General features: G+C 44.9%; 1 protein-coding gene across 1 annotated transcript in view; it reads left to right on the top strand.

Moving 5' to 3' along the window:
• The window catches only part of LOC139416164 (neurexin-2-like), a 968379-nt gene that overhangs the window by 896028 nt on the left and 46752 nt on the right, over window positions 1-25599 (top strand). Inside the window, exons 21-22 of the mRNA XM_071164510.1 lie at window positions 8861-9189; window positions 16225-16303. Of these exons, the coding sequence (XP_071020611.1) occupies window positions 8861-9189; window positions 16225-16303 (408 nt within the window). The remainder of the gene's footprint in view (window positions 1-8860; window positions 9190-16224; window positions 16304-25599) is intronic.

Raw genomic sequence — 25599 nt, 5'->3', positions numbered from 1 at the left:
TAGGCCATGGTGGCGAAGTAATTACAATATAGCAATTAAACACTGGAATGGTAGATGTGCAGAAGATGAATGTGCAAGTAGAGATACTGGGGTGCAAAGGAGCAAGATAAATAAATAAATACAGTATGGGGATGAGGTAGATAAATATGCTGTTTACAGATGGGCTATGTACAGGTACAGTGATCTGTGAGCTGCTCTGACAGCTGGTACTTAAAGATAGTGAAGGAGATATGAGTCTCCAGCTTCAGTGATTTTTGCAGTTCGTTCCAGTCATTGGCAGCAGAGAACTGGAAGGAAAGGTGACCAAAGGAGGAATTTGCTTTGGGGGTGACCAATGAGATATATCTTCTGGAGCGCGTGCTACGAGTGGGTGCTGCTCGGGTAACCAGTGCGCTCTGATAAGGCGGGGCTTTACCTAGCAGAGACTTGTAGATAACCTGTAGCCAGTGGGTTTGGCGACGAGTATGAAGCGAGGGCCAACCAACGAGAGGGTACAGGTCACAGTGGTGGGTAGTGTATGGGGCTTTGGTGACAAAACGGATGGCACTGTGATAGACTGCATCCGATCTCTGCTTCAACACAGATTAAAGGGTCTGGATACTTATGTAAATGTGATATTTCAGTTTTCTATTATTAATACATTTGCAAAAATCTCTAAAAATCTGTTTTAGCTTTGTCATTATGAGGTAACGTGTGTAAATTGATGAGGTGAAAAAAACTATTTAATCAATTTTAGTATAAGGAAGTAACGTAACAAAATGAGGGAAAAGCCAATGGGTCTGAATACGATCCGAATGCACTGTAAGTGACTTGAACTCCATCACAGAGGAATAATCTCTCACTCTACAGTTTGTAGGGCTGGTTCATTAGTTAGTAGTGTGTGTGTCATCCTGAGCAGTTGTTTTAATGAAGACCAACTAATGGATGTCAACCTACTATCCCAGCCCAGTCTCTAGAGTCTCTGAGCCCAGGCCAGCTGAGCCCTGGTCCCTCGGGCGATTAGGTGTCAGAGTCAAAATCTTTTGTTATATCAGTTGGCTTAGAGATCCCGCTAGCGGAACAACTTCCAGAGAAACTGGAGAGCGTGTAATTCAAATATATAATCATAAATATTATGGATTTTAATCATTTAGATGATAAGTGTCTTATATTGTCTGAAAGCTTAAATTCTTGTTAATCCAATTGCACTGTCCGATTTACAGTAGCTATTACAGCGAAAACATGCCATGCGATTGTTTGAGGACGGTGCCCCACATCAAAATATTTTTCCACCAGTACAGGTTTCATACATTCACATATAAAGATTCAATATTCACTTACTTAAAAAAATATTCTTCCTCTGATTTGTCATCCAAAGGGTCCCAGCTATAACATGTAGTGTTGTTTTGTTAGATAAAATCCTTCTTTATATCCCAAAAAGTAAGTTTAGTTGGCGCCATCGATTTGAGTAATCTACTCGTTCCGAAAATCTACCTAAATCTTACCTTTGCTTCAACAAGTCAAAATACGTTTCTATTTACTCCTCAGATACCCTAAAATGTAATCAAACTATAATATTTCTTTCGGAAAGAAGCATGTTCAATAGGAAACTGATTTTAGCAGGTGCGTAATTTCTTCATGGCTCGAGCAAACACAGATTTCCAAGACGGTGTCCTGCTGACACCCTGTGGAAGCCATAGGAATAACCCTAATTTACAATCTGACCTTTCTCTTGCATTTCAAAGAGGATGGACTCTCAAAAAAATAATCCAAGTTGGTTTTTCGTAGGATTTCCTCCTACCATATCTATTGTGTTATATTTTCCTACATTATTTTAACATTTCTACAAACTTCAAAGTGTTTTCCTTCCAATGGTACCAATTATATGCATATCCTGGCTTCCGGGCCTGAGCTACAGGCAGTTTACTTTGGGCACGTCATTCAGACAGGAAGTGGAGAAAAAAGGGACCTAGCCCAAAGAAGTTTTTAACAATTGGGAGATAACAACGAAAACAATTGAACCATTTTTGGTGTTTTCTCTCGCCAAAAATATATCTCACTGATATTTCCCTCTCAGTGGCAGTCGGTGGAGGACAAATACAACACTTTTTTATGAGCATGGCCTTATTTCTATTACAGCATATTGAATGACTGTCATTCATATTCCATTCGCACAGCTCAATGTAGCATCGATAGGTTTAGGCTCCTACGTTATACTCAAATTTTCCCTATACCCATCACGAGGTTGCTACAACCTAGTCTATGAATGAAAGGTTGAGAGAAATTTGAGTAATCAAGGTGACAGACATTCACACATTACATACCGCCTTGCACACCGCCTAGCTTATCTAGGGGGTAATCATTAGTCCAACACTTGCAAACGAGAGTTTCTATTGGACAAATTCAGATATGTTTATCCCCGTTTCGTTCCGTTTGCTTCCGTTTAAGAAACGTTTTTCAACAGAATCGGCGGAATGAATACAACCTTGATCACGCGGTAAACACAGTTCACTTTCATAGCAGCCACATACAAACGGTAATAATCCCTTTGATCGTTGTATAATTCCTTGACACATCTAATCTCTTCCGTTCTCACCTTTTCCCTTCGATTGTGGACTTCAGTGGACAACACATCAGCTGTTTGCTATCTGGTGAAAAAAACTTCATCATTGTCACCATATTAACGTCATAGTCATCATAGCTACTAGAAGTAATGCGTAAGTAAACCTGCTACAATCATGCAGCAGTCAGCAGCAAGCAGTTTAGCAGTTACACCGGTGGAAATAAAATAATAAAACCAGAAGCTTACCTTGACTTGGAAGAGTTTCAGTGTTGGATAGCCATAGCCCGCTAGATAATATAGCATCCCTCTCTGTTTGGCTAAACTAGTGAAAGTGAAAAAAAATACAACAAAATATAGCTCTCTTTCTCTCTCTTTCTTGCTTCTTCATTTTTGAAGAAACGGATTTGTTCAAAACTGTTCAACTATTGAATTTCTCTCTCTTTGAGTCAACTACTTACCATATTTTATGCACTGCAGTGCTAGCTAGCTGTAGCTTATGCCTTCAGTGCTATATTAATTCTCTGATCCTTTGATTGAGTGGACAACATGTCAGTTCATGCTGCAAGAACTCTGATTGGTTGGAGGACGTCACAATTACTGTGTCTATGGAAGGGGGTGAGAACCATAAGCGTCCTAGGTTTTCTATTGAAGTCAATGTACGCAGAGGACGGAAACTAGCTAACTACACCACGGTGCTATCCTACAAAGTGCTGTTGAGGCTACTGTAGACCTTCATTGCAAAATAATGTTTCACTATTTAAACATTTAATGAAATTTGCTGAGAAGGATGGTCCTTGCCTTCCTCCTCTGAGGAGCCTCAACTGTTCCCTCTCCAAGAAAATGACAGTCTGTGTGTGATATGCAAGAAGCCCCATCCCCTCCTCCCCCCGAAAATATAAATTTCCTGTCATAACCAAAGCCTGTGGCATTCCACTGTTCCAGTGCACATTAGTGATTGAACCCCCCCCCCCCCACTTGCCGCTACACAAGGGGTTCATAACATGCTAGGCTATCAGTCGCTAAGCCCCCTTGTGATTTGGGAAAGGCACGAGTGATTGAGTGATTGAGGTCCCCCCCCCCCCCCCCCCCTTCTTCGCTTCCCTGAACCTGTCTTGTTTTTACGAGCAACCAAACGACTGGGACAATTTTCCAGGTTGTGCCACTGATGACAGATCCCATGTGATAGGCCTTGTAGAGGGTCGTGATGAGGCCGGAGTGCTATGACACTCCAATGCAGACTTCTCTCTCTAGCTCAAGGGATTTACATGACAACATGCTAAGTTGTTTGGCTCTGTTTGGCTGTCATCTTCACTCTGCATACAGCAATTCTTATCCTTCCCTCTTATTCAAATCAAATCAAATCAAATTTATTTATATAGCCCTTCGTACATCAGCTGATATCTCAAAGTGCTGTACATAAACCCAGCCTAAAACCCCAAACAGCAAGCAATGCAGGTGTAGAAGCACGGTGGCTAGGAAAAACTCCCTAGAAAGGCCAAAACCTAGGAAGAAACCTAGAGAGGAACCAGGCTATGTGGGGTGGCCAGTCCTCTTCTGGCTGTGCCGGGTGGAGATTATAACAAAACATGGTCAAGATGTTCAAATGTTCATAAATGACCAGCATGGTCGAATAATAATAAGGCAGAATAGTTGAAACTGGAGCAGCAGCACAGTCAGGTGGACTGGGGACAGCAAGGAGTCATCATGTCAGGTATTCCTGGGGCATGGTCCTATGGCTCAGGTCCTCCGAGAGAGAGAAAGAAAGAGAGAATTAGAGAGAGCATATGTGGGATGGCCAGTCCTCTTCTGGCTGTGCCGGGTGGAGATTATAACATTATATTCATATATTCATTATTAATTATATTCACCGTTAAATCCCTCATTTATCTCTCTCGCTCTCTCTCACTCTCTCTCTGCTTCCTAGCATGTTCTCTGTCTACAGTACATGTTTTCCGTAGTGCTATTCTCATCCCCAGCACTATCTAGCTAGCATCATCCCCTGTCAGTCAAATTGACTGGATGTTCTCCCACACAGATTAGAACACAAAACATCCATGTGCATTCAGCAGGGGACGAGACACCCAGGAATAACACACAATACAACCATGTTCCAATGATATAGGAAGAGGGAGAGAAAGCTGGTGGCAGAGAGCAGTGTTGGGGAAGCTACTCTGAAAATATTCCCATATAAAATAGATAGAAAGAGAGTAAGGTATAGTTAGACAGGCAGAAAGTGAGAGCAGAAAATATCATATAACAGCAAGTGGGATAAGAGAGTGGGAGGGAGAGAGAGACCGTCACCTAAGTGACTTAAGCTCCTTCAGTGCAGAGCGACGTCCATCACTCTACAGTTGGCAGGGCTGAAGTTAATTAGGTAGTAGTGTGTGTGTCTTCCTGAATAAGTGTTTTAATGAAGACCAGCTAGTGGCTGTCTTCTCAGCCCAGATTTTAGAGTCTCTGTGCCAGCCCAGCCCTGGGCCCTAAGGCCAAATGTGCCCATCATCATAAGGGTCCAGGGAGAGAGGGAGACCGGAACACAGCCACCTGATTCAAGACACAAATTGGTCCAATAAACCCTCATCAATGCACCTCCAGCCCGAGGCTGTCCACTGAGAGGACAAACACTGCCCCCACACACACACACACACACACACGCACACACGTACACACGTACACACAGAAAAAATTTGGTGTTCCAAAAGGTCATCTGTAACGCACGTAAAGGTCACCTCCCTGACACATCTGACAGCTCACGCAAGTTATTATGCACCCACAAATACACACACACACACACATCCCCGTTGTGTCTTAAGCTGTCCGATTGCCAGTCGTGCCAAGACCTTCCCTTCTCCTCCTCCTCTCTCCTCTCCCTTCCTCTAACACCCCCCCCCCCCCCCCCCCCAGCCTAAATGGCCCCTGAAGTGACACGTCAGTTTCAATTTGACCCGGCAGGCCCCAAAACAATAACTTCATCAGCTCCTGTTAGTATCCTCTCCATCAGACAGCCACACAAACAAACACTGATTCCCTCTCTCTTCCGGAGGGCACTTTTTCCTCTGACTGATGTTCAGGAGGTAATAGAATGTCTTCAAGGACCTCTCAAGTGTTGGATACTTGACTGTTTTAGTTCACTTCCTCTCAGCATACGCACTAACTTCTCACAGTACAACATAACTGTGTACAGCAATACTTTAACAGGCTAAAAGTATCACTCGGCTGTATACAGTATACCCGAGCTTCCGCATAGCTACTGGAAATTTCATATTTCACCTTAGTAGTTTTCTGATGATCGCCGCACTCATTTGGGACAAGAGTTGTTCCTGACTGCGTGACCTGATCATGATAAAACTCCTGGCCCTAAGAAGACAATCTCATTTCAGTCTTCTCACTGAGGATCACTATACTCACAGGGGAGAATGTTAGGTACAGGAGTGGTTGGGTGGTCACGATAGAGCGTGGTAAGCTGAGAGGTGATTTAATATCCAGGCTCTGTCCTCTCCTCTGCTGTCTGTCTATCTGGAGTCTGGACCTCCCCTGGAGAGGCAGGGTTGCTGAGACAGCACCTCTGAAACAGGAGAGCCACTGGGCTGACGTGTGTGTCTCCGTCCTTCGGTCAAGGACAAGAGATTATCCTCCCTCACAGTGGGGTGCCGAGTACTTGTGTGGGAGGAGATCAAGAGTGAGTGTGTGGGTGTGTGTAGGGGCCGAAAGTGTGTGTGAACAACACGTGGTGTGTGTACGCTTCAACGTGTACGTGTGTGCGCGTATAGTACGTGTTAGCGTGTGTATGTGCGCACACTTGTACCTAGTACGTGCCAATGTTCTGACGAATTTTCCTTGCTGATGTCCATCCCCTACCAAGTCTCTCCCTTCCCTTCACCGCTATCACTTTTCCCAACAAAACATGTTGAGCAGCATCTTCACAGAGATAACAGGGAGCGAGAGCTACATTATTATGGCAACAGCGCATATGCCTTACATTAAAGGAAAACTCCACTCAAAAACCTTCTTTTGGTATTTCTTTCATTAGTCCGCTGTTGATACAGTTCCACATTTTTGTTGCATGTCAGGGGTCAAGTTTTCATGACATGATGCGTTTTGCGTCGTCATGAGGATGTGGCAAGTGACACTTTGCTTCTTGAAAGTCCAATATCTTGAAAACTTGACTGCTGACAAAAACAGAAACATTCTCGTGGACAGATTCCCGTGGACAGATTCCCGTGGACAGATTCCCGTGGACAGATGAAATGGCGAGAATCTGTCAAGGCAGTAGTTCCTGGTTTGGGGTTTTCGTCATTTGGATGAATCAGGGTTGGGCGAAAACGGTGCTCAAACCGGTGCAATGATTCTCATGTCCGTTTGCGGATGATAAACGGTTGCCAAAAAGTCCAAAATGGCTAATATTGTAAAAATTCATGAAATGTGCCTTTTGGCCATGATAAACACGGGTGAAATGACTTTCACTTCTGTGTAACTGAGATTAGGACTGTATTAACAGTGGACTAATGAAACAAATACCAAAATATCATTTGAGTTGATTTTTCCTTTTAAGTGTCATTGTTAAGGGATGGGAGAGTATCCCTATTGGGGTTCAGATGGACCTAATGATCACATCTAATGATGACATGGCCTGTGTAATGGACTGTCTCACTGGAGGCTTTATGCACACAGCATGCACACATTGACATGCTCATACACACACACACAAACACACACACACACACACACACACACATGTACACACGCAGACATGCGCACAATACCTTATTAAGCCAGTAAGAAAGTCATGTTTTTTCTCTTAATTGAAAGGGAATGAGAGCTATTTCTGTCCTCTAAATGATTGAAGTCTATCCTCTAGGGGTTTGTAATGTAGAAATATAAACATCATCTTTATAATTGCACACATTCCACACACATTATATGGGCACGTGTGCAAACACACACACACACACACACACTCACACACACACAAAGTATCCCATTACCATGATCTGTCATCACTTGGGAGTCCATCCTACACATACTAGTGTGCATGATCTATTTCACACACACACACACACACACACACACACACACACACACACACACACACACACACACACACACACACACACACACACACACACACACACACACACACACACACACACACACACACACACACACACACACACACTCTCTCTCTCTCTCTCTCCCAACAGGCATTGATTAATCCATAAAGAGGGCCAATTTGGCTTCCCCTCTGCTCCATCCCCTCTCTGCAGTAATTACCTCATCAAGTCTCATTTTAACCCACTTCCTCCAAAACAATATCCTACAGTAATCCTCCTCTCCCCTCACCACACCCCCCAGGAGGCCCATTAATGTGGTCAAGGGTCATCACTTCTGATATCCAACCTGATTGGCCCAGCATGACACCCCATCCACTGTGAAAACAAGTGTGAGGGAAGCAGAGGGGAAAGAAAAGAGGGTTGATATCAGCAAAGAAAAAAATGATCTTCAGATCACCCCCCTCCACCAACCCCTGGTAACACATTAGTAATGGAACATGCAAATGAGCCGAACCCTCATCTGTCCAATCCAGATGCATAGTAATGACTGGAGGACCAGAAGAGAGGGCGCTGTTGAATTAAACATTAAACTATTTCCTCCGAAGTGGTTTATTTTTCCTAAACGGCTTCTCCGTACTTTGGGATGGGATTTATTAATTTTTTTTGTCTGTCCGATGCACTTCATAATTTGTGCTGTGTCTCAGGTGCATTGGGATCGATGACACCGGGCTCTGTAATGTATTCCATCTCTGTGGGGAATGCGATGCGACTCCACCCAGCCCCCAGCCTCAGGGTCAGCCCAAGGCTACACCCTGCAATATATTAGCTTGCCAGTTTCCACATTCTTCAGGCTCTGCTGTGAAACTGAGTGGCCCGCTTGTGTCGGAGTCGAGCCATAATGGCCGCCACCTGTAGCAGCACGGCTCAGGCAAGGTTCCAATCTCCTTAACGCGTTACCAGGGGAAATTCCCCCATGTGATGGATACTGTCCCCCATTGTTTCACTCTGTCTGTCTGTGTGTGAGTGTGGGGAATTGGGATGTGTGTTGTGCAGCCTACGAAGAGACAAAGACTGATGGTGTCTTCCTTTGCCGCTTCTCTCTCCTCTTTCCGCTCTTTTCTTTCTCTTCTTCTCTCTATTTGTTTCTCTGCCCACCTATCTGTCTTCACCCCCTTTCTCTTTCTCCTACCCTCATTTTATCTCCCACCTCTCTCTTCCCTCTTTCTCCTTTCTGCATCTCCCCGACTTTCTCTCCTCCCTCCACTAGGTCGACAGTTGACCATCTTCAACAGCCAGGCGTTCATCAAGATCGGTGGTGGCGGCGGCGACAAGGCCCGTCACTTCCAGGGCCAGATCTCGGGCCTCTACTACAACGGGCTGCAGGTGCTCAAGCTGGCGGCCGAGGGCGACCCCAACGTGCAGGCCAAGGGCAACCTTCGGCTGGTGGGTGACGTGCCCTCGGTGCTCACCACGGACACCACCAGCACCACGCCGCTGGCCGACATGTCCACCACCATCATGGAGACAACCACGACCATGGCTACCACCACCACCCGCAAGCAGCGTTCACCCACCATGAGGGACAGTGTCACACAGGTTAGTAGGGGAGGACTGGGGTGGAGTGGGGAGGAGGTGAGGGGGGAACTGGGGTGGAGTGGTTAGGAGATGAGGGGGGAACTGGGGTGGAGTAGGGAGGAGGTGAGGGGGGAACTGGGGTGGAGTGGGGAGGAGGTGAGGGGGGAACTGGGGTGGAGTGGGTGGAGTTGAGGGGGGAACTGGGGTGGGGGGGAACTGGGGTGGAATGGGGAACTGGGGTGGAATGAGGAGGAGGTGAGGGGGGAACTTGTGTGAAGTGGGGGGAGGTGAGGGGGGAACTGGGGTGGAGTGGGGGAAGGTGAGGTTGGAACTGGGGTGGAGTGGGGAGGAGGTGAGGGGGGAACTGGGGTGGAGTGGGGGGAGGTGAGGGGGGAACTGGGGTGGAGTGGGGGGAGGTGAGGGGGGAACTGGAGTGGTGTGGGGAGGAGTTGGGGGGACTGGGTTGACACTGATCTGGGGCCAGTTTGGGATTTTCCCTCGCAAATGGTGATTATACTTTGATCCTAGATATGTGCTTATAAGAGGAACTTCTTCACAGAGTGAGTGGGGGGGGGGAACAAGGGTCATGACTGTTTCATAGTAGTTATTCCTCTCTACAGAATCATACAAACTTTATGTAGCTACGTACTCTCTGTTTGGCCAAAGATTGACATTCAGGACTTCAAACGAACCCGTTAACAAGTCTAGTATACCCCATTAGAGCAATCCAGACGGGTGTTTTGATTCCTTCTAAAGCAAAATCACAGATCGAAGCCCAGACACATTGTTAGAGGCAATATGAATCACATCCATCCAGACCAATCACACGTAGCCAGACAGTTGTGGCATCGAAGGAATAAACGCAAATAAATTGCTTGCCTCAATTACCCTGCCTCACCCTCTCAACATGTTGTTATCCTGTGTGCGTGTGTGTTCGAGTGAGCACACCCTACCCGTGTGTCTAGTATACATGTCCCCATGCAAAGGCAAAGTTTTCCGAGCACTAATCTCAACATGTTACGATCACTCGATCCACCAATCCTGGAAGTGGCAATTGGGGAACAACGGGAGATAGAGCTGTTAGGTCAACTACTGTAGACACACAGTCACACAGAGTCCGTATGTTGTCACAATGCCGCCCAGTCCCCACGCAACCTATAATAAGCTGTAATAACAGGCCTGTGGCCTCCAAGAGAGGGAATCGATTCTTCCAATTTCACAGCCAATACCGTCTATTAATTAGCCTCAAGCCGCATGAATTGTAACGTAATGCAGCGCAGCTACATTAGCATTATGCTGCAGTAGTGTGGTGGTGTAGCATTAGAATAGTATTAGGATCCAGGCTCCCAGAGAGAAATGCTATATTGATTGAGCTTACTTGACACAACTTGAACAAAAACGGAATAGTCCCAAAAGTTCAAACACCCCACACCTGCAAATCCAGGTAGGCTCAATTTATGCTTGTGCTGGCAATACGGTACGGAGAATTCGTACAGACGGCGTGGCGCAATCGCGGAGCCTCTATAGACTTGTGGAGGCCAAATCCAGCTCTGTGCCGCATCGCTGTGCGCCTCCCAAATTACGGAAACATGCAGAGGGCTCTGTTTGGCTCCGTAATACCTCCGCATGGACATGATTGGTTGACGGTAGGTGAGGGCGGGAGGTCCTGCAGAGACACAAACTCTCTTCCTTGACAACTTCCTTCACAGCAGCTCTGCTGTGGTCTGCCAAGCGCAAGACGTATGAACGATCTTTCTGTGGCGGCAGCATCGCAGTAAACACTGTCTGGCGTCAGATTGACCACGCGGAGCCTATAAGGTTAGGTGAGGTGAAGCGCAGCTCTCACAAGCTGCGCGGCTGTTTCTGCCATTTCAAAAGACTTGCGTGGTGTTGCGTGGCAAGGACGTTAAACTAAAAGTAACATGAGCATTGGATTTCTCTAAAGCAGCTCTCTCATTATCACCCTCCTGGTCCTCAGAAGCTTACCTGAGATCAATCACACAAACCTCTTGGCCTGACAGCCTACCTTTTGACAACCAATGCCTAAGGACATTGCTCTCATACCAACTACATAACCCCCCCCCCCCCCCCCCAGCTGTTCTTTCTCCCATCTCTCTTTCCCTCCATCTTCCTAGCTCACCACACTTGAAAGCGAAGGCCCGTCTCACTCCTCTCTCTCTCTCTCTCTCTCTCTCTCTCTCTCTCTCTCTCTCTCTCTCTCTCTCTCTCTCTCTCTCTCTCTCTCTCTCTCTCTCTCTCTCTCTCTCTCTCTCTCTCTCTCTCTCTCTCTCTCTCTCTCTCTCTCTCTCTCTCTCTCTCTCTCTCTCTCTCTCTCTCTCTCTCTCTCTCTCTCTCTCTCTCTCTCTCTCTCTCTCTCTCTCTCTCTCTCTCTCTCTCTCTCTCTCTTCTCAGCCAATAACAACAGTGCTAATTACTGTGTGGAACTAAAAGCTTCTCGGAGAGAGAAAGCAAGGGAGGGATGGAGAAAGATGGAGAGACAGAGAGCAAGAGGGATGCGAGAGAGAGAGAAAAGAAGAGGCGGAGGGTGCCGGGGGTGTAAGGGTAGACTAGAGAGATGTGGGCGTCATATGCTACTAGCTGCCGCACTGCAAACACCAATCAAGTCTTATCTAATTGAATGTTCGCGTTTTGGGCAGCCGTTGTTTGTTTACCTTTTGGGACTTCACCCAGCATCATCCTTCCCTCATCGCGCTGCGTAGCCGGAGCCACAGTCCTTTGATTTCAGCCTCGCTAAATTCAATCAATGGGTGGAAAATGAGCTTAATTATCTCTATGCGGCGTCATCAAAGCAGCCAGGGATTGACTGGGTTCTCTCTCCGTCGGTTTCGAGAGGGGGAGTAGAAGAGGAGATCAGACCATGTGGACTGTACAAAGATCAATGCTGCTAGCTACTTCCTCCTTCCAAGGTCCTGTGTGTATAATGCAACGGTAGTGGCGCTAGTGCCATTATCAAAACGGAAAGATTGTCCTTCCAAAGGGAATGCTCTGTAGGATGCTGCAACTGGCTCTACTATTAGGAACGGAGCTTGGGTGATCCCTGTAGAGTTCCATTACGCGTTGTGTGTGCATCCCAAATGGCACCCTTTTCCCTATACGGTGCACTACTTTTGACCAGAGCCCTTATCTGCCCTGGTCAAAAGTAGTGCCCTAGATGGGGGATATGGTTCCATTTGGGCCATTACCAGTGTTATATCTGATGACCTCTTTCCTGGTGGTCTGCGGTTTAGCTACTCTCTGTGCCGAGCTAGTAAACGTAAGATCAGGGTAACCTAAACGGGATATGTACTGTTTTTACGTGCCCGTCTCGGTGTGTGTGTCCACAACGCATGTATGTGTCACTCAATATGTATTCCATATCAAAGTCTCTCCACCTGCCTCTAGGCAGGACTCGACATCCGTGTGTAGAAGTGTGTAATGACAAGGCTCCTTAGCGGGTGTTGTTTTGTGTGCTGTGAAATAGACAGCCATCTTGAGAAATGTCTGCAGGCGCCCTAGTGCCCAGAGGCACGTTCGGCTCGAGCAGATAGCTGGTGTTTCTGTTTGCACGGCGCTCCGCCACGCCGCTGTTTATGATTGACGTGCACCGCACCAAGTCAGAACACAAGTCCTAGTCCTTCCGTGTGTTTTTATAGGCAATGAACAAGCTCTTCCACATTTCTCAGAGACGTTCAATACAGCTTTGCTATATTTTGCCTGTTGCCCATAATAGGGGCGTACATGATAATCCCGAATAACCTTTTATTACGAAAAGCAAAACCCGGAGAAAGAAGTCATTACGAACGAGTTACTCAACCAAGAACCGTGATGACAAAGTATATGATCTAAGCCTCCTTAACGCTCCCCAGTCAGCCGATGCTTTGTTGGGCTAACCCAGCTTTCCCCACTCTAACGGATGGCTCTGTCATTGCCCTGCTCTTCCTGGTGTGTGTCCCTTTTGCGCCACTAATGGCTGATGTGTCGTTTTCACTGCCCGGCGAGCTCGCCTTGCTCTCTCTCCCTGACGAACACAGGCCCAGATTGGCGGACAAGGAGAGAGTGGAGTCAGGAAGAGGGAAATGGAGGAAGGGGGAGGAGACAGGGAGAGGGAAATGGAGGAAGGGGGAGGAGACAGGGAGAGGGAAATGGAGGAAGGGGGAGGAGACAGGGAGAGGGAAATGGAGGAGAGGTGAAGTGTTGAGAAGCAGACGGAGGCAAACGGAGAGAGAGAGAGGGAGACAGAGGAGACAGAGAAATGGAGGAAGAGAGGACAGGAAGAGACAGAACAGGAGTATTGAGTTTTGGGGGTCGAAAGAAAACAATGAGGACAAAGATGAAGGAAAGGCGAACATGCCCCCCCCCCCCCTCAAATCCCATATGACACATTACAACCATGGCTGAAATAGCTCCATCCCTTCACAGCTATAGAAGCCCAGATCACACGGTAACATTCTAAGAGGGCCGCACATCAGATCCTAGCGATTTTCTCACTTCCATTTCCTGGGCAGCTGATCTGATGGGGCACTCCTATTCCTATGGAAAAGTTTGTGGTCGCAAATGTCGTACGCACATCCTTAAAAAACATAGGTGCTGGGCTAATAAAGAACACTAGTATAGAACAAGAAGGCCCACACTGTCAAAGCTCCCAATTCACTCGTTTATGGACAAGGTTTCGATCGTCTCAACCCTGTCCACATGGCCCATTCATTCGTCATGCAGTGTTTACATGGAGCTAGCTAGCTTTGCGTCCCAGCACACATACACACACAGGATACACACACTCTGTCGTCTGTGTAGTTAATAGGCCATCTTATGGTGTCCGTGGTGGCGTTTTGCGCTAGAGCCAACTCGGTAATTGCACTACAGTATGTGTACTATACAGCCTCAGCCGGGGCCCAAGCTAACATCTCAGCACTGGTTTAACAAGCCAGTAGCCCCTCGGCCACTCAACGGGACAGGGGGACGGGACACAGGCAAGCGAACCCAAATGTACATTTCTCCTGCAAGCCGGAGCAACAAAAAAGCTGTGAGCTACCCGTTGCGAGACACTTTGACCATGACAAGAAATGCTTTGATGGTTTAAAGGAGAACATACTTTTTCATGTGTTCGTTTTTACCCTGATAGAAGACTAGACGCCACAGAATGGGGGAAGTCATCACTTCTCCTGCGTGGACCCCAATTAGGAGGCTGTGGTTTGGAATGAACTAAGATTCGTAGGAGCCCCTCCTATGCACAGTCAGGGCATGTGATCTCTCAAACCTCACCTCGAGGAGCCCGTTCCGGACAAAGTTTCCCCCTGGGACAGATCTAGGGTCAGCTTCCCCTACTACAATCTTAACCTTACCTGAGGGTCAGCTTCCCCTCCTACAATCTTAACCTTACCTGTTAGTGGTGGAAATGCAAAACTGACCCAAGATCAGTGTCTAGGGTCAACGTCACAATACTCTGTGTACCACCAGCCATTACATTTGGTATATTCAGGTACTAGCACACCTGATTCAACTAATCAAGAGCTTGATGATGGGTTGACCCATTGAATGATGCTGGTACTAGAATAGATCAAATGAGTATAACTGGCATCTGGTACTCGAGAGGAGATTCGGGAAACACTGGCCTGCATGAGTGGAAAGTATTGCAGCAAGACGTCAGCAGTGTAGGTTGGGCAGGTTGCGCCGATGAAATAAGTGAATGTCTGCATTCCTAACACCAGGGGGAGTAATTGAGATCATTCCTTGAAAATGTACAGCTTCTAATAGCGCGTGTTACTGAGTGGACTGCAATTAGTATATTCTAATAGCACGTGTTACTGAGTGGACTGCAATTATCAGTTGCCATTGTCAAACATGAGGATATTTTCACTTCAGATATTCCTTGATATCTAGGGGAAGTTTTGAAGCTGTATTCCTAAAATGTAAACGTAAAAATACCAATGCTATTAGGCATGGTCTCCAACCCCACCTTCATATTTGCATTCCTCTACATGTCTCCACCCTCTTGTAGAAATGCCTTTCTATATCAATAAAGAGAAAATACAAATCAAATATACTGTATATTAGAAGACCACTACTTTGAAATCACAGAATGTTAGAAATTCATTCTAGGTTACATAATTCGATATTTGTTATCAAAGGGAGCGCTGGTCATTTAGGATGGAAATGAAATGGAAGATGCAGATTGTGCCATGTTCTCATTAAGCCCATCTGAGAGGCCCAGATGGACACACACACACACACACACACACACACACACACACACACACACACACACACACACACACACACACACACTCACTATCTCGCTCTCACACACACACACACACACCCACACACACACCCACACACACATAAGTAAATGCATCCTGTCTGTGGATACATAATGGATTGGAGAGAGGTTAAACTCTGTGTACAGACAGTGAACAGATCACTGTGCGCAAAGGAATTGGGCTGCCCATGTTAAAAGCCCTCATCCCTCCCACCTATATTCCATCAGGCCGAACTCATCGTGAATATTAACTTGAGCCTGGGGGTTGAGGATAATAGACTAGACAAGGTGCTTCCTAGCAGCACAAGTGGGTGAGAGGGATAGTACACGAGGAACAGAGTTCTGAATGGGCTTTTTGTATGAAGGTTATTAGCCTAGCTTCCACTAGCTTGTTGTGGCTCCGGGCTTAATGGACTTCAACAATTGGTTTTCACTGGGTTGTATTTTATGTGGGGATCTCAAAACGAAGGGGTGTCAGCTCGGTTGCCATTCTGTTTCTGCGTGACGATGATGAACGACTTGGCTGAAGCAGAAACAGAGTGATAACTAAGTTGAAGTTATGACTTTGCAGTTGGCTTACCTTGTTCTTTCGTGCATGACAGGTTGCATGATGGGTAAGGAACGAGGTTTAGGCTACTTGACCAGGGACCCTAGTTACACTATATCCTACAACCAGGGCAAGAGTTGTTCCTGGACAGGTTCTATGGTCAGGAAAAAAACGTATCTCTGTCTGGGTAGTAGAACACGCTCTCACACCCTTATGTCTGCCTCTTTCTCCTTCTCCATCTCTGTTCTAGAACACGGATGATCTGTTGGTAGCATCTGCTGAGTGTCCCAGCGATGACGAGGACTTGGAGGAGTGCGAGCCTGGAAATGGTGAGTCCACTCTGGGGGTTCTGTGTCCACTACAGGGGTCCACCAGCCCTACAGAGACCCACAACAGAAACAGCTAGCTCCCCTTACCCACTTTGTTCTACTACTGTGACCTCATGACCTCCCACATGCAGCCCTGATTGGTCAGATGTGTGCCCACCCTGATTTCTCATTGGTTAAGGTTCAAAGCTGTGAACTGACAGTTCCTAAGTTTCCCGAGCCAGCTGGTGCTAGGCCAGCTGTTGCACCAATCAGCCACTCCGTTCCTAACGATTCCGGACAGGTTCAACATTGAACTCCTCTTGACCGTCTGCCTCACAGCGGGCCCGGAGCTGAGCGACGTCGGAGTGAGCGGAAAGGTCAAAACGAACTTCTGAGAGGGGATGGAGAGGGCCTGTGAAAAGGGCAGGATGTTGACTGTGGTTTCAAGACATAGTGCGCTGGCTGGTTGCCAGGGAACTGCCAAGAACTCTTACATGAATCAGAATGCTAAGACTGCCAAAGCTAATATCTCTACTGGGCGTGTTTCTGTGTTTTCCAGAAGGCTCAAATCAAACGCGTACGCTAAACCACCTAAGAGGTCTAGAAATAACTTTAGCCTAGGAAATAACCTTTATAAAACTATCAGGAACATTTTGTTAACGTTCCGTTTTTTATATATTCATGTTATTATTTGATGTTGAGTACAACTCATCCTGGATTATTATATTACGTTTTGACTATTTTGATTCAGTAATGTCAAGGCGACTTTAAAAATCGAATGGAATGCTTATTACACTTTAAGTGGGTGAAATATTCTACACTCCATCGATGATCTGTGTGGTTTCTCTGTAGGTGGTGGAAGCCGAAATTGTCATCTTATCAGAAGCAGTTTTTGGTGACTGACTGCTGCCCAAAAGTAATCTCTCTAGAGAGAAGAGCAACACACACACACGCCTCCAGATATACACTAGTCTGTCTCTGACCATCACCCCCGAGACACCACAACAATCATACAGACAGGACAGGATTATCCCTCCTACCTATAAGACCGTGAAAGACACACACACACACACACACACACACATTGCACACCCACACACAAAATCTCTCTCTCTCTCACTCACTTTCACACACACACACACACACACACACACACACCCCTCACCCTCCTAGTCTCCATTGTCCCGGTCAGGTTACGTATTGTAAACCAGTGGCAGTCGGTGCCATTTAAGATGAGGGAGGACAATCTTCATTTTTTTATGAGCATGGACGTATTTTTATTACAGCATATTGGATGACTGTCATTCATATTCCATTCACCCAGCTCAATGTAACATCGATAGCTATAGGCTACTACATGATACTTGAATGTTCCCTATACCCATCATGAGGTTGCTACAATCTAGCCTATGAATGAAAGTTTACAAAGTAGGGGCACAGTTCGAGGGATTTTTTTTTGTAATCAGGGTAACAGACTGCCTTGTACTCTCTTGCCTGCATCTAGCAGATCTAGGGTGTAATCTTTAGTCCAACATTTGCAAATGAGAGTTTCTGTTGGCCAAATTCAGATATGTTTATCCCTGTTTAAATCCATTTGCTTCCGTTTAAGAAACGTTTTTCAACAGAATCGGCTGAATGAATACACCCCTGATCACACACAACCACAGTTCACTTTCATAGCAGCCACATACAAACAGCATGATCCCTTTGCTCGTTGTCATTCCTTCTTGCATCTACACTCTCTCCTCCTCTCTCTCCTGGACTTCAGTGAACAACACCAGCGGTCTGTGACCAGGCAAAAAAAACTTTATAAGTCAAACCTAATAGGTTATAAAAACTAATGCATTAGTAAACCAGCTACAATCATGCAGTACAGTGTACAGTCAGCAAGCAGTTTAGCAGTTACACCGGCTGGCCCCAGTGGAAATAAGTTCATAAAACCAAAAGTTTACCATGACTTCCAGTGTTAGATAGCCATAGCCAGCTAGCTAACATTGCATCCCTCTTGAGCTGGGTGTTTGAGTAGACTAAACTAGCCAGCCACTTGAAAGTGAAGAAAATACGATGAAATGTCTCTCCCTCCCTTTCTCTCGACTCTCCATATTTTATATCTCTTTGAGTCATATACTCACATTTTTATGCACTGCAGTGCTACGGTAGCTAGCTGTAGCTTATGCTTTCAGTACTAGATTCATTTTGTGATCATTTGATTGGGTGGACAAAATGTCAGTTCCTGCTGCTAGAGTTCATGCTGCAACCTTCATTGCAAAACAATGTGTTTTAATCAATTATTTGGTGACGGGAATATATTTAGTCTAGTTTTATTTTAAAAAGTATAACTTTTTAAATTTCTCTATTTTTATTTTTATGAAATTCACTGAGAATGTCCTGCCCTTCCTCCTCTGAGGAGCCTCCACTGCTGTAAATCTTAAGGACAGACACAGCCACTAGTCATGATCTGATATGAGCCAATGACTGGGGAGATCTACCTCTCATGTCAGCCGACTGTGGAGCCCTGCTCCATCCATTTCTATTGGAGCTGCAGCAGGAGACCTGTACGAGACGGCCTTGATTTGTCTCTGAAATGTGGGATGGAGCACTAATGAGAATTTGATATTGATCAATATGGTTAGCTCCCTACTGTAACAAGCAGCTACTCCGCTCTGGCAAGGTTTGTTCATGTTTTTTTTTTTAAAGGCCTTCTTGGCTCCACGGCTATGTTCAGTAGTAATAGGGATAGTAGAGTTGAAATTGTAAAGGAGTGTTGGTGTTTCTGTTGATTCACTACAGTCGAGAGCATGTTGTTCTGCCGGTTTTGTTTTATTCCTCCCTTTAAAAGGTGTTTGTGTTGCCTTAGAGGAAAGTGCGGGAAGCTCAAACCATTGTTTTGTTGTCGTTGTTTTTGTTGTAACTCTCTTATGGCTTTTCTAAAGGGAGACAAGTCCAAAGAGAGATACAGGCACACACACACACACACACACACACACACACACACACACACACACACACACACACACACACACACACACACACACACACACACACACACACACACAGACAAAGATAAAGAAGGAGAGACAGAACTAGGATGGCGACATAGAGGGAGAGGAGTGAGTCGGATCATAGAAGAAAGAAGGGGCCGCAGCCGAGGGGGAGGGAGAGAGAGAGAGAGGGAGCCAGATTACACATCTTGGAGGAGTGACTGGCATTGAGATGTGCGTCACGTCCCCTTACTCTCCAAAGAGAGAAGGAGCGGAGGAGAGAGAGGGGAAAAAAGATAGAGAGAGAGAGAAATGTGGGGATCCCTCCGATTAGTTTTCTATCTGCCCTGCCTGCCTCTCCCACCGGGCTAATTAATCTTTGGCCTCGTTAGGCTTGCTGTAATTACATCATCCAACAAGCCTGGATTTGGTTTCGCTCACTTTTAATGAGCCCCAGCCAGAATAGGGAGAATACATATCAGGGATCCCTTTAACAAAACCCTGCTATCTACACTGCAGCATCAGCTTTGGAGTAGTCACACACACACAGACACAGACACACACACACACAGACACAGACAGACAGACAGACAGACAGACAGACAGACATCACAGCTAGCTCCAGTCTACTCTCTCTAGCCTGCTAACAATCTGCCTCTTGCTGTTTGAGTTTTTATTGTCTTTGATGTCTTTTGTTTTTACATTGTTGTTGTTTTCCTTTGTTCTTGTCTTTTTATCTTTTATAATTTTTATTGGTTGTTGGGACAACGGGTGGGTAGTTGTTTTGGTTGGGTTGGAAAGGGATGGTGGCTTGGAAGGGGTGGAGATAGGGGTGGGGCTGTGGGAGCGTCTTGGATGGTTGAGGGGTAGCTCTCGGGGGGAACTCTGGTTGGGGACGGCGGGTGGCCTGGCAGTCGGGAGCGTTTGGGTCGGTGGGTGAGAGGTCGCTGGTTTGGGTCCCCGAGTCGAATGGGTGGGGGGATCTGACGATTTGCCCTTGGGCGGGGCGCTTGATTCTGGTTTCTCCTGTGGGTCGCTCTGGATGGGAGCACCAGTTAGATGACTGGAATGTAATGTAAATATTGAGCAGCTTCACTGCAGGTAGAGTGCATGTTTTAATATTTATTTATTTTAAACGACAACAAAAATCGATCTGTTTCTCTCGCTCAAACTTTTTTTTTCCCTCCCTGTCACTCCCAGTTTCTTTCCCTCTCACTTTTTTATCATCTCTCCCTTTCTGGCCTTGTTCCTTTTCTTCTTCCTTTCTCTCCCCCTCTCTCTCTCTCTGCCCCCCCCCCTTTCTTTCTCTCTCTCTCTCCCCCTCTTTTATCCATTTACCCTTACAGTAACGTCTCTTGAGAGGGACAGGTGACAGGGTTATCACAGAGCACCATGTCAGTGAGATCGAAAGTTCAGTTCCCCGACCAGACCTGCTCTGAGACAGCAATAAATAATTCATCATGAAACTTCCCCCTTTAAAGAACAAACGGTGAGACCGAAGTAATGGGATTGAAAATCCAAACCCAGCCCCTTTAACTTCTCATAGACAGCACTGCAGCCCCCCCTGTGGACAAACGGATCCATTGAGCTCAATGTCTGGTGATGTTGATATATTTCATATCACCTTAGCTAGATTATATACCCTCTAGACTCTATAGCTATAGCCATTTTGGGTCATACAGGGCAATTAAAAATGATCACATTGCCTGTAGCAATATCTTCCTTTTCCTTTTTGCGTATATATTATACAGTGTCTAAATAAAGATTTTCCTCGGAAGCCAATCTGTGCAGGTTTATACGTTGCGTATATTTCCATAAGTCAACAGAGACTAGAGTTGAGGCATTTTCTTGATATCAATATATGATATTGGGTGTCTTATGAGGTACTTAAAATCCAATATGTTCACTGAGACAGAATATCAAGCAGCTTCAGCTCTTCAATCTCCTCATGTGGACAAAAACACTGTAGCAATATCCTATTAAAAATAAATTAATGTTCAAGAAATCGCATTAAAAATGTAATTAGAAAATAATAATATTACTGAACAAAAGATAACAGGGGTCCAAATATGTCTCCAGCCAGCACACGATGTTAGCACAGTTCGGATAACCGGAATCGCCATGGGATGTCTACCCACAACTGTGAACAATTTTTTAACAAATTTTGCTTGCCAGATTTGTTTTTCCTCTTTGTTCAATAATTAGACTGTGGATTTTAGTATGCCCTGCAAATACTTCATTTGGATGAAACATACGTCCCTTGTTTTTTAAGTACCATTGTAGATTAAGAAATGTAATCATAACAAACAAAAAACATTGTAGTAAATATGTTAGAGAGAGAGATGAGAAAACACTGACTGTAAATATGTTAGAGAGATATGGTGGTCTGCTTGAAACATGTTGGTATTACAGACTCAATCTGTACATGGGACATGTTGAAAATGTCGGTGAAGACACCTGCCAGTTGGTCAGCACATGCCCGGAGCACACGTCCTGGTAATCCGTCTGGCCCCGCAGCCTTGTGTATGTTGACCTGTTTAAAGGTCTTACTCACGTCGGCTACGGAGAGCGTGATCACACAGTCGTCTGGAACAGCTGATGCTCTCATGCATGCCTCAGTGTTGCTTGCCTCGAAGCGAGCATAGAAGTGATTTAACTCGATTTAACTGGTAGGCTCGTGTCACTGGGCAGCTTGCGGCTGTGCCTCCCTTTGTAGTCTGTAAAAGTTTGCAAGCCCTGCCACATCCGACGAGCATCGGAGCCCGGTGTATTAGGATTCAATCTTAGCCCTGTATTGACACTTTGCCTGTTTGATGGTTCGTCGCAGGGCATAGCGGGATTTCTTGTAAACTTCCTGGTTAGAGTCCCGCACCTTGAAAGCGGCAGCTCTACCCTTTAGCTCAGTGGGAATGTTGCCTGTAATCAATGGCTTCTGGTTGGGGTATGTATGTACAGTCTCTGTGGGGACGACGTCCTCAATGCACTTATTGATAAAGCCAGTGACTGATGTGGTGTGCTCCTCAATGTCATCGGAAGAATCCCGGAACATGTTCCAGTCTGTGATAGCAAAGCAGTCCTGTAGTTTAGCTTCTGCTTCATCTCACCATTTTTTTATAGACCGAGTCACTGGTGCTTCCTGCTTTAATTTTTGCTTGTAAGCAGGAATCAGGAGGATAGAATAGTGGTCGGATTTACCAAATGGAGGGTGAGGGAGAGCTTTGTATGAGTCTCTCTGTGTGGAGTACAGGTGATCTAGAATTTTTTTCCCTCTGGTTGCACATTTAACATGTTGATAGGGATTTGGTAGAACTTATTTAAGTTTCCCTGCATTAAAGTCTCCGGCCACTAGGAGCGCCGCCTCTGGATGAGTGGTTTCCTGTTTGCTTATTTCCTTATACAGCTGACTGAGTGCGGTCTTAGTGCCAGGATCTGTCTGCGGTGTTAAATAAACAGCCACGATAAGTATAGCTGAGAACTCTCTAGGCAAGTAGTGTAGCCTGCAGTTTCTCATAATATACTCTACTTCAGGCGAGCAAAATCTAGAGACTTCCTTAGATTTCGTGCACCAGCTTTTGTTTACAAATATGCACAGACCGCCTCCCCTCGTTTTACCGGAGAGAGCTGTTCTATCCTGCAGGTGCAGCGTGCATCCCGCTAGCTGAATATCCATGTCGTCATTCAGCCACGAGTCCTTGAAGCATAGGATATTACAGTTTTTGATGTCCCGTTGGTAGGATGTTCGTGATCGTACCTCGTCTAGTTTATTGTCCAATGATTGCACGTTGGCGAGTAATATTGACGGTAACTGCAGCTTTCCTGGTTGCCTTCTGCGGGTCCAGACGAGGCATCCAACTCTTCTTCCTCTGCGTGTTGGCGATTAATATTGACGGTAACTGCAGCTTTCCTGGTTGCCTTCTGCGGGTCCAGACGAGGCATCCAACTCTTCTTCCTCTGCGTCGCTTCCTTTTGCGAATAATTGGGATGTCTGCATTGTGGGGTGTTTGGAGAATATCTTGTGTCTTGCTTGTTGGTGGTTTTGTTGTCTTCCTCTAATCCGAGGTGAGTGATCGCTGAGATGAGAAAAACGGACAGTAAATATGTTAGAGATGAGAACACTGACAGTAAATATGTTAGAGAGAGATGAGAAAACACTGACAGTAAATATGTTAGAGAGAGATGAGAAAACACTGACAGTAAATTTGTTAGAGAGAGATGAGAAAACGCTGACAGTATATATATGTTAGAGAGAGATAAGAACACTGACTGTAAATATGTTAGAGAGAAATGATAAATTACCGACAGTAAATATGTTAGAAAGAGAGATGATAAAACACTGACTGTAAATATGTTAGAGAGAGATGAGATAACACTGACAGTATATACGGTAGAGTGATATGAGAACACTGACAGTAAATATGTTAGAAAGAGATGACTAAACACTGACAGTAAATATGTTAGAGAGAGATGATAAAACACTGACAGTAAATATGTTAGAGAGAGATGAGAAAACCCTGACAGTAAATATGGTAGAGAGAGATGAGAAAACCCTGACAGTAAATATGTTAGAGAGAGATGAGAAAACACTGACAGTATATATGGTAGAGAGAGATGAGAAAAAACGGACAGTAAATATGTTAGAGATGAGAACACTGACAGTAAATATGTTAGAGAGAGATGAGAAAACACTGACAGTAAATATGTTAGAGAGAGATGAGAAAACACTGACAGTAAATTTGTTAGAGAGAGATGAGAAAACGCTGACAGTATATATATGTTAGAGAGAGATAAGAACACTGACTGTAAATATGTTAGAGAGAAATTATAAATTACCGACAGTAAATATGTTAGAAAGAGAGATGATAAAACACTGACTGTAAATATGTTAGAGAGAGATGAGATAACACTGACAGTATATACGGTAGAGTGATATGAGAAAACCCTGACAGTAAATATGGTAGAGAGAGATGAGAAAACACTGACAGTAAATATGTTAGAGGGAGATGAGAACACTGACAGTAAATATGTTAGAGAGAGATGAGAAAACACTGAAAGTATATATGGTAGAGAGAGATGAGAACACTGACAGTATATATGGTAGAGAGAGATGAGAAAACACTGACAGTAAATATGTTAGAGAGAGGTGAGAAAACACTGACAGTATATATGGTAGAGAGAGAGATGAGAAAACACTGACAGTAAATAAGTTAGAGAGAGATGAGAAAACACTAACAGTAAATATGTTAGAGATGAGAACACTGACAGTAAATAAGTTAGAGATAAATGGGAAAACACTGACAGTAAATATGTTAGAGAGAGATGAGAACACTGACAGTAAATATGTTAGAGAGAGATGAGAACACTGACAGTATAAATGTTAGAGAGAGATGAGAAAACACTGACAGTAAATATGTTAGAGAGAGATGAGAACACTGACGGTAAATATGTTAGAGAGAGATGAGAACACTGACAGTATAAATGTTAGAGAGAGATGATAAAACACTGACAGTAAATATGTTAGAGAGAGATGAGAAAACACTGACAGTAAATATGTTAGAGCGAGATGAGAAAACACTGACAGTAAATATGTTAGAGAGAGATGAGAAAAAACGGACAGTAAATATGTTAGAGAGAGGAGAAAACACTGAGAGTAAATATGTTAGAGAGAGATGAGAAAAAACGGACAGTAAATATGTTAGAGATGAGAACACTGACAGTAAATAAGTTAGACAGAAATGGGAAAACACTGACAGTAAATATGTTAGAGATGAGAACACTGACAGTAAATATGTTAGAGAGAGAAATGGGAAAACACTGACAGTAAATATGTTAGAGAGAGATGAGAAAACACTGACAGTAAATATGTTAGAGAGAGGAGAAAACACTGAGAGTAAATATGTTAGAGAGAGATGAGAAAAAACGGACAGTAAATATGTTAGAGATGAGAACACTGACAGTAAATAAGTTAGAGAGAAATGGGAAAACACTGACAGTAAATATGTTAGCGAGAGATGAGAAAACACTGACAGTAAATATGTTAGAGAGAGATGAGAACACTGACAGTAAATATGTTAGAGAGAGATGAGAACACTGACAGTATAAATGTTAGAGAGAGATGATAAAACACTGACAGTAAATATGTTAGAGAGAGATGAGAAAACACTGACAGTAAATATGTTAGAGAGAGATGAGAAAACACTGACAGTAAATATGTTAGAGAGAAATGAAAAAACACTGACAGTAAATATGTTAGAGAGAGATGATAAAACACTGACAGTAAATATGTTAGAGAGAGATGAGAAAACACTGACAGTAAATTTGTTAGAGAGAGATGAGAAA

The sequence above is a fragment of the Oncorhynchus clarkii genome, chromosome 9 (genome assembly GCF_045791955.1).
Source record: "Oncorhynchus clarkii lewisi isolate Uvic-CL-2024 chromosome 9, UVic_Ocla_1.0, whole genome shotgun sequence".
In the NCBI taxonomy this organism is placed as follows: Eukaryota; Metazoa; Chordata; class Actinopteri; order Salmoniformes; family Salmonidae; genus Oncorhynchus; species Oncorhynchus clarkii.
Note: the sequence above shows the minus strand (reverse complement) of the source record. Positions and strands in the feature narration are given on the sequence as shown.